This window comes from Aethalodelphis obliquidens, unplaced genomic scaffold (assembly GCF_003676395.1).
Source record: "Aethalodelphis obliquidens isolate GAN/ISIS:26980383/991018 unplaced genomic scaffold, ASM367639v1 scaffold2, whole genome shotgun sequence".
In the NCBI taxonomy this organism is placed as follows: domain Eukaryota; kingdom Metazoa; phylum Chordata; class Mammalia; order Artiodactyla; family Delphinidae; genus Aethalodelphis; species Aethalodelphis obliquidens.
In genome coordinates, this window is record NW_020837946.1 from 29,931,846 (window position 1) to 29,946,051 (window position 14,206).

General features: G+C 47.1%; 1 protein-coding gene across 5 annotated transcripts in view; it reads right to left on the reverse strand.

Annotated features, from left to right (window-relative positions):
• Nucleotides 1–14,206, reverse strand: part of NRP2 (neuropilin 2) — a 113,462-nt gene that overhangs the window by 12,945 nt on the left and 86,311 nt on the right. For 2 of the 5 annotated variants that reach the window (XM_027123382.1, XM_027123387.1), the window contains exon 16: nucleotides 4,748–8,215. The exons of 2 other annotated variants lie outside the window; for them this stretch is intronic. In XM_027123382.1, the coding sequence (XP_026979183.1) occupies nucleotides 7,935–8,215 (281 nt within the window). In that variant the 3' untranslated portion in view covers nucleotides 4,748–7,934. Of the gene's footprint in view, nucleotides 1–4,747; nucleotides 8,216–9,812; nucleotides 11,007–14,206 lie in introns of those variants that run through there. One more of the 5 variants, XM_027123396.1, reaches the window with a different exon arrangement.

Below are 14,206 nucleotides of genomic sequence, written 5' to 3' on the forward strand. Positions count from 1 at the left end.
CCCAGTCTCCGTCCTAGTGACTGTCTTCCCTCGGTACCAGCTGTCGGAAGTGGCCCAGAGAAGCGATACGGAAGACCACACGGCCCTCGGGGTCCTTATATCCCTTCTCCCAGCCCCTTGGTGGCAGCAGGGAGATGCAAAGAGAGGAAAAGATTCGTAACAGACTGTGCTGAAACGAGCCTCAGTAACCAGCAGGACGACTGAGAATAGGACTTCGGTCAAGGCCACCTCAGGCTCAAAGCGTTCTCCGCATTCCCTTCATTACTGGAGTTGGCTGCTCTCTAGCGGGTTCTGAAATCCAGTCCAGCATCTGGTTAATGAGTCCTGACTGACGCCTGAGAAAGAAACTGCTGCTGCTGAAAGCCAAGACGTGGTGCCTACCATTCCCGTTCTGGATCAGAGCCTTTGCCTTCGGGTGTGTCAGTTAATGATACTAAAAGGGTTCAATTTTGCACAATTACACATAGACGACAAAACAAGCTTGTGTGTGTGTGCACGCCCGTGTCTCTCACCCACACCTCACTCTTGTGCTACTTTTTCCCCTGAGCCACCAAGAGTTATACCCAAGTCTCAAGCCCTAGAGGCAGCAGTCCTGGATTTCTGGCAGGTTGGAGAAAGCTGGCAAAGCTCACATATGGCCGTCACACTATCCACTACGCTCAGCGTCAAAGTCACATTACTTTGACCCCTTGGTCTAAACGCACAGTAGAAACAAGGGTAGCAGCTCTTAGAAGAAACGGTGTTTTGAACTAATGGCTCCCTTGGCTTCTCTTCTACTTGTCCTTCCTCTCTGGAGACACTTGGGGCTAGCAGCTTTGCCTGCACATCGAAACCTCCCACTGGAAAGCCAACGTACTTCCTACTACCCTTCCTCGGGTCGCATTAGCCCTGACCCTCCTCAGAAAGAAGCTGGGTGCCTCCTTTCAGCCAGGAAGGCCTGCTCCTCTCAGGGCCGTAATGGGGCCCTTGGGCACAAGGCCACAGGATTAGGGACTTTCTGTTGGCACGTGGGCCTCCTTGTGGCTGTTGGAATATTTTTGGCTGCAGCATAATAACGTGCACTGACCTTAAAGGATGTTTTTGACACGATTTTTTTAGTAGAAAACATAAATAAATAACAGCAAGGCACAGCACAGTCACTCTTTGAAGAAACCAAGTGGAACTCATTAATCATGGAGAACAGCTCTGCCTACTGAACCAGGGATAGAATTAACTCCCGGGCTACGGTGGCCACAGCTCCAGCGAGCTGCATCTTATAGCCAGGCTCACATTCTCCACAAATCAGCATTAAAAAAAGTCCCTGTGATTAAAATTCCCTTCAACTAAAATTGTCCTCAGTCTTCCCTTGCAAGCACTCCGCCCACTTTAGAGAAAGAGAGAGAGATAGTCACAGAGATTACGTGGCTTCTGCACATGACAGGGGATATAATGCAGGGTGTCCACTGGTTTGTTACCCTCTCAAATGGGGGCAGGTTCATTTTAAAGGTAAAACTCAGCCACCTGAAGCATCTATTAAAATGTAAACAGGCACACCATTTGACCCAGATATTCTATCCCAGAGAAACTTGCACAAAGAGGCAACCTCAAGGATGTTCACTGCAGTATTGTTTATCATAGAAAGAAAACCTAGACACAACCTGAATGACCACCAGTAGGGGAGCAGTTAATAAACTGCGGTACAGCGACATGATACGAAATGCTAGACAATATCTGAAAAGGATGGGGTAAACCTGTCAGTGTGCAACAAAGTATCCTCAAGGCTTTATCAAATGGAAAGAAGCAGGTTATCCAGCACAGTGAGCAAATGTTGATACTATTTACACAAAACCAAACTAACCCCAACGAAAGCAAACTGCGTAATTAGACATGAACATATACATTTGTAAAGGTATAAAACAAGGCCTGGAAATATATACCTCGAACAATTTCTCATGGTTCCCTCTGGGGAGGGGGTCGGGACTGGTTAGCAATGAAATGAACTTCTTCTTAGAAAAATTATTTGCACTTTTTGAGGATATAGTCACGTATAACTTATAAGTTAAAAAGAAATGAAAAGAAACCTAACCAGAGACCATCTTAAAATTTTCCCCAACGGCCTTTTTCAGTATCATAATGACTCCAGTCATGAGCTTCCAAGAATAGGTGTTTTCCCTACCCAGGGCCAGTCTTGCCTCCAGCACGTCTGTTGCTGACTCTTCAAATGGCCTTTCCTATTTCTTGGTCCGATGCCGTGGGACTTCAATTTTATTGGGAGCTTGGAGGTCAGTGACAGCAAAGCCCAAGAACAATTACTTTACTGGAAAGAGAACAGAAGGATTCTGGGTGTCCCGTCCACTGGGCTTGGGGCAAGAATGGTTTCTGCTGTCTGCCCTGAAACACCAAGATTCTGCCCTGTGCCATGTAGAAACCATGCTAAAAGGGGGTTTTCTGTTTGGCAAGTCCTCAAATCTTGCATCTCTTCCATGCTTGAGTTTGGGGCCAAAAGGAACTCCTCCACACAGTGCAAATGTCGTCTGGCTGAGGCCTGTGGCCTAACGCCTTCTAAAGGCGCAGGTTTCTGATTATATCGAACCTCGAGACATACTCCAGTGCACCTGATCTGTGTCAGGCTTCATTAAATCCTACACTGTTCCTAGCTGTTAATTTATTTATATAAGCCGATCTTTCCCCTGCTGATTATAAGACCATTGGCTGGTGTTTCCCTCTCCCCTCCTTTTCCTCTGGTTGGATTTCTTTTGTGTTTTCTTTGGGCCGTCATTGAAGTGGATGAAAGGCAAATTACAGCTGCAAGAGCCCCAGCGATGCGCACAATCAAAGAGAGAAAACAAGCCGCACCTACAGACCTGCAGTTCGGCTCAGATGTGGAGCCCATAACACGGACAAATTAAAACTTAAAAATGAAGCTCTTTTCATCAGAGATTACAGAAAGGCCAACAATGTTCGTGCAAAACAACTGCAGAGTCAGTGAAGAGAGGAGATGAAAACAAACACAGGGCCACAGCCGACTGGCCAGGCTGCAGGTATCTGGGCTTAGGAGGGCAGAGTCTTGCTTCAACTGCAAGAACGCACATTTAAACTATCATAAGGCCAGGTAGGAGCCAAGACAGACGATCCTGGGCCTTGACATCTGGTGTTTATGACCCATGGAAATACAATTTCTGTAACATTTATGCTTGGGTTAGGTCTGAAATACCATACTGATAACAGTGCTGTGTTTGACGCCTAAGATCAGAATCGGAACAGTCTGCTATTTTGGGGAAGAGAGAGTGCACGTAGAATAAGCCTTGGGACCAGAACCAAGGTGGGAAAAGCAATGATGAAATTCTCAAAGGTGGCTCCCAAGGCAGTATTGCTAACGAAGCATAAGCGATGGCTAATCTCATTCACTCGGGCAAGTTTGGTCCCAGGACAGCTCATGAAAATGTTGACTGAGCCTGGCTCTTTGCTGGAAATAAATGCTTCTGAGATGCTTTCATTTCATCTTTTGCTAATGGGAACAAATGGCTTTAAGAATGGCCAAATGTTATGTAGACAAAATGGGTAATGACGCTTGTCATTAGAGGAACAAACAATGCTCTAAACATGGACATTCTGCTCTTTTCTCCTGCAGAGGACAGACAGTGACATCTAGACTGAGCCATCTGTACTGACAACACTTCCTGTAAGATCTGAAAACCCAGAAGCCTGTTTCCTTTACCACCACTTGGGCAGGTTTATAGCTGTAAGAAGTACTCCTTCCTGGATCTAGGTTTAGAAAGGAAGAAAAGCAGGATTCTGACAGAAATAGGATCTCCTGGACAAGCCCCTTTTCTTGGGACCTTTAGGGATGTTCTCAGACTCCGAGGAAGGCTCCTGGGTTGATGGAATGCTTCTAATACACCCCACGAATAGGGAGTGATGGAAAATTCTTCCACCACCTCTTTTGACCACCATCTAGAAACACTGAATAGCTGGGAGGCTGTCTTTCCTAGATTTTTTGCCCCTAATACCCCTCAGAGAGAACTATTTTAGATAACTATATCACTAACTACTCAAGAAAGAGACCGAAAAGAAAAATACTCGTCAGTAAGCTCTGGCTTTTGAGTAAGTTTCCCCAAGTCCCCCTCCTCAAAGTTGTCATAGAATTGTTCCTTTTATAAAATGTTCCGCCATGATATTTCCAGGTTCACAGTAATCATATTATTATCTTCCTTACTTGCTCCAAAGTCTGGAATATCTTCGAGCCTGAACATGCTACAAGTTCCCATTTTGTCTGGGAAAGTGCTCATAAATTGGACATCGACGTCCCCGTGGAAGTAATCATTTGGTAGGCAAGGCGTAAGACGTCACTAGTTCTTCTCCAAAGGAAGCTATCTGTCTCTGCAGAGATGAGTACATGATTCAGCTTCTCTCATCCCACCTGCCCCCCCGGGGGCCCTTTGAAAGTAGAGTCCAATCTCCGGGGATTTACCATCAAGAGAAATTTTGTGGAATCACATTGAGTAATTTAGCACTTAGCAACTTTTGCAAAATCCCACACCAATCATAAAAATTGGCTCAGCTGCACAAATTGGATAAAACTCCTAACAAGCAGTAATAAAAAATAAAAGAAGGAGAAGCTGGCATTCAGCCTCAAGGAGAACCTACCTCCCATAGAAATGCCCTGTGGCTCAGAAGGCGATGTATAAACTTTGGAAACATCAGTTCTTTCACAGCCTACATTTCAACTTTGTTCTCTCAAGCCAAGGTGAAAAAAAAACCCCAGATGTTTGTATAAAAATATCATCACTTTATTACATTCCACACAATACACATTCAAATAGTTTCCAACGTCCACAAGTTATTTTGACACACAGGCAACTGAGCAATGCAAGAGATGTCACAGTTATAGGGTGAGGGGATAAGAATAGGAAGTAAAAATCTTTAAGTTTTCTTGTTTTGTTGTTGTTCTTTGGTAATTTTCGATTATTCAGGTGTTTACTTGCCTGCTAGTTTCATTTTTAAAGACAGGGTCTTCTTAAAGATGGGGTATCAACCTCAGAAATATTACTGGATTTCCTATCCTATCCTGGCTTTAATCCCAAAAATGTGGGACAAAGGAAAAGACAATTTATTTTCAGCATTCTGTTTTGTCAATGGCAATGCTATGATCCTTTTTATTCTTTCTTCTGCCTTCACTGGCAATTAGGGGATAGCAATTGCTAGCGTAATACCAAGGAAGGGATTTTTAACCCAGAGGTAAGGGTTTCCCCTCCTGGAGCTGTTAACATGAAAGCTCTACTAAGGCAAATACTGTACCAGCCTGAGCTAGACCTTCAATTCATTCATTCAGTAATTTTTTAATAGTTGCCATCACCTCTTTGTCTTCTGAGAAGCAGCTCTAAACATGCATGCATGCATTCACCTGTCCGGTCTATTTTTCTTGGAAGAGAGGGACCCTTCCCTCCCTCCATGAAATACAGATTTTGCTTTTTAAAGCTGCAAGGCATGACATTTAATAGAAGAGCTTCCCTTTTAGCATAGTACCTGGATAATACTATGAAAGTCACTTGGGCTGCAAGAGCAGAGAGAGGGAGAGACAGAGAGAGAAGTGTGACATCCCCAGCTGAAGTGCATCATGGGAGTCACAGAGATTTGAGCAGTCTCGTATTCTCAACGACAGCATGTACATAAAGATGATGCCACATGGGGCATCAGATAAAGATACAGCAAATTTCACAAAGTTGTTGTCATCTTCTTTTAAAGAAGGGAAATCCTCAAGGGTGTGTGGTAACTCAGACAGTTCCTACACTGGCTAGACTTTCCAGGTGTAATTTCAGAATATCCTGACACCACGCCTCCATGGGGTGCCTATAGGGATGTCAATCATTTCAAGGGATGCCTGACCCCAAATGCATCACTGGATACAGATACCTGAGACAAAAAGCCCTTAGTGATTGGCATGGAAGTCATCACAAGGTACCCATGGTATCCTGCCACCCCTCCTCCCTCACTCCGTCTTTCTTTCTCCATCTTCAGCTGGGGTAAGACACTTCTTGAAATCTCAAGGTAGCTCATGCTCTAGCCTTTCATCTTTTTTCCTGGCAGGGCTGCTGTGGTTGAGACAGACCAGCTCTTTGAAATAGAATAAGAGTGGGAGAGCACCATTCTTTCAGGAGGATGAAACAAAGCAGATGCAAAAGTGAGTGTGTGTGTGTTGGAGGGATCTATGTGGATATTCCGAAAGAATGCTAAGAGTCTCTCTCTCCCAAGCAGCCCCCCCCCCAAAAAAAAAATAATCATTAGTATTTTGTTCTCAGAAGGTACCTGGAGGCTTTCAGCCCAGGCAACCATCTTTGGAGAGAATCTTACACTTCCTCAGTGGATTCCTAGCAGGAAGGTGAGAAATAAACACCCCCAAGGCTGAGCCCAGTACACTGAGAATCTCGTTAAAATACACATTTTCTATCAATGAAATTGACTTCATTATCGAATCTATCCTTCGTAAATATCACTAGGCAATTTATCTCTAATATCCCTCTCCCTGCGCTGTTTAGAGAGGACGAATGGGCAGCAAAGGATTTATCTTCATTATACCTTCTCCTGACGATGCAGCAACATCTGGAAATGCCAGGCCAGCCTCTAAGGGTGTATTTGCCAGATGCCATGAACGCTTTAAGGGGTAGTACACTGGTACATTTTAGAAAACTGATAACTTTTTATTCTCTCATAATATTCAAATAAGTCAGGTGAACAGCCATATATTTTAGTGGCTATACATTCAGGCACCCATTTACACCATGAAAGGAAAGCAAATGACCCCTTTCCCCCCACATTTTACAAACGCTATTACAATGATCAATAAGACACCAAAGAATACGTTTTTTAACCTTCTTACTCTATCCCATCCTAAGCAGGGCACAATGAATGCCCAGGGGTGAGGACGTTTTTTAAAGACAACATTTCATCCTTCCTTCTCCCCCATCTCCTCGTGCTCTCAACAGGCTACTGCTTTTCCTACATCAGTCTCAGATTTGTTATTCTCTATGACTTATTCCAAGATTGGACTTAACCAATAAAAGCTAAACATTCATTATGAGCTTCTCTTTTATAAGGCAACATGAGACAGATTTGCTTCAGTGCTGGAAGTAGAGATGGTTCCACACGCACCCAAATGGCTGTTGTCATGTGACTTCAAAGACACCCGAGACAGGACAAGGGGTCATGTCTGAGTGCAGTGGGGGAACCTTCCTCTTGGGTCAGGTGGGTTGGGCATGGGGATAGGAATGAGAGGGGCCACACTTCTTTTCACATGGCCTCTAGTTTTTTAGGTACCTGGAGATGACAATGGTAGCCAACAGAAACCCAGCCAGAGCTAGATAAGGCAACAAAAAGCTTCAATCTCTTCTCCAAGTAAACAAAACTAGTACAGTATATTATTTTCTGGAACATGTACCCCCGGAGAAGTAACACAAGAGTTAAAGGGGGCCTTCTCTGAACACACCCACACACTCCCCCCCTGCAATGAGCCAGTCTCTCTCTCACACCCATGCACACACAGAGCTAGTCACACGCGCAAATGTATACCATGTACAAACACACAGATCCGGGTCTCCCCTCAAGTCTCCTGGCAGACTGACTGCCCACTGAGAGGAGGGATGGGATAAGGCAAGGGGAAGAAACAGGGAACCAGTCTCTGGAAGGAAACCAGCTGAGCCTCGAGTGGTGAAGTGCTTAGGGGTGGAGCTCTTCTCGTATTCCAAGATGCAGCATTGGAATCAACAAAAGGAAAACAAACAAACAAAAGAACCCAAGGAGAATGGTCGGGATGGATACGAGCGCACAGGGTTTGGGCCCCGAGAGAGAGATGTCTGAGCGTTCACACAGAGACTAGGCGAGGAGAAAAAAGTGCAAAATCGAGGCAACGTGTTTGCAGTCTTTCTTGTTTGTTTTGGGTGCCGTCCTTGCTTCGGCCCTCAGCAGTGCGAGCTGCGGTCTTGCTCTAGTTTAATGGTTAGGGTGGGCTCCACCGCCAGAGGGGCCCCGTTGGTGTAGTGGGAGGTTTTGTAGGTGATGGAGTGATCGGTCTTCTTGGCCGCATAGCGGAACCGGTGGTAGTGGAGCACCAGGGCCAGCGCGACGGAGACCAGCACCAGCACGGCGCCCCCGGCGGCCATAACGTAATACCAGTAGGCTGGGATGGGCTGCACGGGCACCGTGTCCACTGTGGGCTCGGTCCCCGGTAGGAGGGTGCCCCCTGGTGGAGAGACACAGAAGAGTGTTGCTAGGCTGAGAGCATGCAGACTAATCCAAATTTAATTAAAAAAAAGAAAACAAAAGAAAAGAAAAGAAACACACACATGCTTTGGAGTGGAGAGGGAAGGGGACAGGGGAATAAGATGGTCCTGAGTAGTGTGTGCCAAGCACTTTTCAATGATTGATATTATTTCCTACTTACAACCCTATGAGGTAGGTACTGTCAGACCCATTTTACAGGTGAGGAAATAGAGGCTCAGAGAGGTTAAATGAATGGTTATACAGCAAGTAAGTGGGAAGTTCGATATTCAACCAAGAGCTGTGTGATTCCCAAACTCTTTTCTTCTTTCTGTTAAACCACAATTACTGTATGATATATAGAAGCATTATGATTCACACACACGCGCACATGCACGCACACACACGCACACGCACACGCACACACACACAGAGGAATACATGCAAGTAAGTGATACTGATATGACTTCTGGGATTCCATAGCACTGATTCTCCGAATGCACGGAAATACAATATTTGGTCTGGCTGGCCAGCATTCTCAAACAATGTATTAATTAGGCTGGCTAGACTTGAAGGCGAATTCCACTTTGGTTTGCCAAGGCTTCCATGCCCACTGAATATCAGCCTGGTCTTGTCTAAACAGGTCAATTACCACTGTCAAGCAATGAGTAGCGCATCTTCATTTTTTTAATTGAATGGAGGATTTAAAAAACTGATTGGAAGGAAGTTGCAACGAAGAAATGTGAATGCAAAATGATAGTAGGTATGTGAGAGCGAGAGTAAGTGAGAGCACATTCTAATCACGGAAAAGACAGAGGACGGAAGAGAAGCTAGCAGAGGATTTAGAAGGCAACCACATTCACCGGCTAGCCTCTGGTTGCCATGGAGATGACGTTGTAGATTTAAGCCCAGGGTAACTCTGGGGAACGACTGGCTAGAGTCCCATTTGATGTAAAACGGTGCTACAGCTTGATTCCCCCAACCATTCACATCAGATGAGAATCTGGCCCAGAGTGGGACTAGGAGATTTTGAGCTTGCCAAAACCAGACGTGATCCTTACTTCTGAAAAATGGTGTATGCTTAACCTATGAAACATTCCTCCTAGCTGCCTCCGTCAAGTAGGGGTCCAGAAAGATGTATCGCCTCCATCCATGTGATACCCCAGCTGGGAGCCACGGGCGGGAGGTGCTGCTGCCCTCTCCGTGCGCCGTTGGTCCTACTCTGTGGGTGGATCTCTGCTCAAGATGCAGACAAGCCTCATTTATATTTTCACGCCTCCCTCACGAGACGTGGAGCTCTCAAGCAGAAGAACTCGCTCTCATCTTGGTTTCTACCTCAGGGTATGCACCAAGAAGGCTCTCTATAACTGCTCGTGAGGAAAAGACTGAACTGAGGTGAAGATTCCTATTTCTCTCTTATTTTGCGGTACGCGGGCCTCTCACTGTTGTGGCCTCTCCCGTCGCGGAGCACAGGCTACAGACGCGCAGGCTCAGCGGCCGTGGCTCACGGGCCCAGCCGCTCCGCGGCATGTGGGATCTTCCCAGACCGGGGCACGAATCCACGTCCCCTGCATCGGCAGGCGGACTCTCAACCACTGCGCCACCAGGGAAGCCCTCCATCCTTTAATCATTTCATTACTGTAGCTGCGAAAGCTCCCTTCCTCCTTCCCTCCTTCCCTCCTTCCCTCTCTCTCTGTGACCATATTGAAAATTATGCACAGAAACTGAAAGAGAAAGCAAGGCACTGAAAATGGCTCCTTGAAATGGCCAGCTCGTGAGTCACAAGGAACTGGTGTCGACTCATTATTCAGGTCACCAAGAGTATCTGCTGCCTGGCAACCATCCTGCCATTGGATTTTCATGTGGGCTCAGAAGAATGCACGAGCAACAGCAAAGTGTGCAGGGATGGGCTCCAAGTTCCTCTGTGCCACCGCCTCTCCACGGTGAACCCCATTCTCTAATGAGGCTGCAGCTCACCGTGAGAGGAAAGGAAGGCGGTAAATCCGCAGGGATTAACTTTCCCCTCAGAAGCGCCTGACTAGACCACAAAGCAGGAGCACAAATTTTTGTCAAGCAGAAAACTGTCACAACTGCTCACGTTCTCACCAACACCGCATAGTCTCGGTTCAAAGGTTTGCTTTCCCTCAGCCAAAATGCTGGTTCTCAACATTAAATACATCCCCTAGGGCTCAACGCGCCGGGGCTGGGGCCTTCACGTGACTCCTAAAGTGTGGCTTAGGATAGAGACAAAGTTGGGGCACGGCGGGGAGGATCTAGGGGACCCGCTGGAGAAGAAGAAATCGCATTCTGTGGATTACAGATTCAGAATCAGAGATAGACCCCTCGCCTCAAGTTCTGCTCTGCTTTGGAAGACAAACCCCACTTTATTATAAAGCCCTCTTCCCCTTTCCCGCTAACACTCCCCTCCCCAGAAATGATTGCCATGTAGAAAATTTTAGAGACAAAAGCCATTTGGTGGACGTCACATTGGTTCCTTAAACTTTTTCCTTGGACAGTTGTTTGGAGAAATGAGAAAACATACTATATGAATTTGTGCTTTTATTGTTAAAGGAGTCAGAAAAGAGAGGATACACCTAACAGCCCTCCTCTCACCCCCCTCAGGCAATTTTTGATGACCTGCAGTTCGGGGCCAGAGTTTCTTAGGACATTCTCCAGCTAAAGAGACTCAGCTCCCACAGGCTGGTGGTTCGCTGGTTTGGAACCTGGCTCTGTGGCAGTCTTCAGGGGCTGTGTGCTAACGAGGCTGTGGTTTGCTAGCCAGAGAAAAGGAAGGTGATAGATCAATAGGGGTTAAATCCCCTTTCAAAGTGCCTTTGCAGATAACAGCAGCGATCCCAGGAATGTCTGATGGACGGATGGATGGATGGATGGGTGGATGGGTGGATGGGTGGATGGATGGGTGGATGGGTGGATGGATGGATGGGTGGATGGGTGGGTGATTAGATGAATGAGTGGACAGATGAATGGAGGAATGAACTTTGGACCTACATTCAGACTCCCTGGAAAAAATGTTGATGACCTAATGGTACTTCATAGAATAGTTATTCTTGGAAAGTGTTAGATCCTGTTAGCTCATACCATGCCTCTGTGTCAAATTGCAAAAAGGTGCCCCCTTTGGGCAGATGCTGCCTGCACCAGGTACCCAGGTTGGTGAGTGGCTGCATTTTAGCCCCACTTGCCCCCCTCAGCCCTATGGGATGGCTGGGCCTTTGCTTCACAACACAGGAGCCAGGGCCACGTCCCCCAGGATGGCAGAAAGAATGCAGGTGACTTCAACCTTGCCCAGCACTGGTGACGTGTGGACCTGAACGTCCCCTCTGATTGTTCTAACGTCCCCCACTTACTCACATACCTTGTTTTCCCCCCCAAGTGAAAACTGCTTTCAACGCCTCTTCTATTTTCCATTAATTTCTACCTTCTAATTTTCCATGAAGTTTTCTCATCGTGTGAGATAATGAGAAACAGAAATTTAAATAGTAACTCCAAGTGTATTTGCAAGGTTGAGCAGGCTTCCATCTGCAAAGTTCTGAGCCACCTGGAGAAAGCGGTAATGTGAAGGTGGAGAATTTGAAGTTTGAGAAACAAATTCTAAGAAGCCATGCATGGAAGGAAAATACGGGGAAAAAATGACACTGTCGGTAGCTTTCTTCCATTCCTATTGTGCAAATAGAGTTACAGAATGAATAAGCAATTGGGAAATGTGACTATAACTACAACTATAATGAACGAACACTTCCGGGGTGCCGGGCATTGGGCTATACGGTGAATCATCTTTATTCTTCATGACTTTCAGATAGGAGAGCTGAGAACCTGAGAGGATAAGTGATTTTTCTCCCAGTTCTACCTGTAGGAAAACTGAGGGGGGGCGGGCAGCACACAGTGAAACCCTAGAGATAGCCCAGAGCCCTCAGAGGAAGCTCACACCGCTGGGAAGTGGCAGGGTCAGGACGGGAAGCACGTGGACCAAATCCTCCGCCCGTGCTGGAGCCCAGAGGTCAGATAACCAAATCTGGCTCACTGCCTATTTCCGCACGTCTTGGAACACGGCCACCCTCATTACATATGGCTTCTGGCTGCTTCTGTGCTACAGTGGCAGCGAGTAGTGGTGACACAGAGTGTCATAAAGCCCAACATATTTACGATCTGTCCTTTTACAGAAAAAGTGTGCAGACCCCCTTCGTGGAACACGAAGCAGCCCTCCCCCTTTCTGCCTCTTACGTCTGTTGGAAGCTGTCTGAGGACTGTCTCAGTCGAGTTCTCACTGAATCACCGGAAAGAGACAGCATCTCCTACAGCTAAGTTTATGACATGTCCTCCGGACCTGGAGGAGTCAACCAAGTTTCCAAAAGAAATGTTTCGAAAGACACCAAAGGTAAATCATCTCTCTCAGAGGGGAACAAACAAAAAGGCTCGTTGCAAATCAGGACTGTTTCAGGCCTGGCCTGTCTGCAGTCTTTTATGCATAGGTTGAAAACGAAGAGCTGGTGAAGGGGCATTTCAGATGAAAGACTTATGTAATTTGTGAGATTAAACAAACAAAAGAGAAGGCTGGCTTCTCTAGAAAAGTTTACAGAAGAGAGTCGAAGAATGTGGTCACGCCCACTGATCTGTTGGGAAGAAGAATGCAGAGTGCAAAATTTCCCTGTGAAATGACCCTTCTGGGTTGCCTTGCACTCGGTGTGTGTGGGGATCGCCGGAAGGTTTCCACTAGGTTAGCGGGAGACCTGGTGGTCTCCCACATCTGTCTAACCCCCTGAACTCAGATCTGTGGCTGGCTGAAGTCTCAGACGCTTGTCCCCTCTTTGGTGGCACTTAGGCTACTTCTTTTATTTATTTATTTTTAACATCTTTATTGGAGTAGAATCGCTTTACAATGGTGTGTTAGTTTCTGCTGTATAAGGAAGTGAATCAGCTGTACGTATACATACACCCCCATATCCCCTCCCTCTTGCGGCACCCTCCCACCCTCCCTATCCCACCCTCTAGGTGGTCACAAAGCACCGAGCTGATCTCCCTGTGCTATGCCTAGGCTACTTCTTTTAAACTAAGGCTTGTCCTTCCGGCTCCTGGAGAGAGGAAAAGCCAGCGAAAAGAAATTCCTTCTCCCCTTAGAGAAACTGACGTTGCGGCTGTTTAGATGAATGGTAAACGTGCGGGGGGAGGGAGCGCGTCAGGTCTCTGTGCCTTGAACCTCACAAAGGATGCCTCGGCGTCCCCTCAGGCGGGCAGCCACAGCTAGGCAGTGAGCGGGTCCCACACTTCTCATCTCCAGGCTTCCCGGCTCAGCCATACCCAGCCCTGATCTGGCAGCTGGGCGCATCAGGGGGAGGGGGCCAAGGAGAAGGAGTCACACCCCACAGCTGCCTATCTGGAGCCCTGGCAGGGTTTAGGAATACTCTGCCTTTCATCAGAGGATTACTGCAGGAACGCCATTAACCCTCAATGTGTTTCGCAACTGCTTCTAGTGGAGAGAGCCGTGGGAGGGAGGGACGCCACAGAAAGAGGGAATTTGAGGCCAACCCCACGTCCTGTACCCTGGGATGTGGCTCATCACACTGGGGGACGAAGCCTCGGGAGGCAGCCGACTGGTAGATTGCCCGGGGATGAGGGTGGGGACAGAGAGATGGGGGTGAGAAATGGCGGAGATGGGCCGGTTGGTACCAAGTAAACAGAACTGAAAACCTGATGCATAGGGTCAAACCCAAGCCAGCTCTGTCATTAGCTCAAAATGGGCCCCCTCTATGCCCAGGAGATAGCCTGTGCTGTCCACTTTCTCCTGGTTTTACCTGGTTGAAAACTGCCGAGGACTGCACGAGGTGAGACCCAAGAGATGGGCCCGACAGCCCTCAGAGCTGGTCTGAGGCATAAAACCCATGTTCACAGGCTTGAACAGGAGCTACTGATGTTCCTTTTAGCATCTATCAGTGGTAGACGCAGCACTTCTGAATCCTTC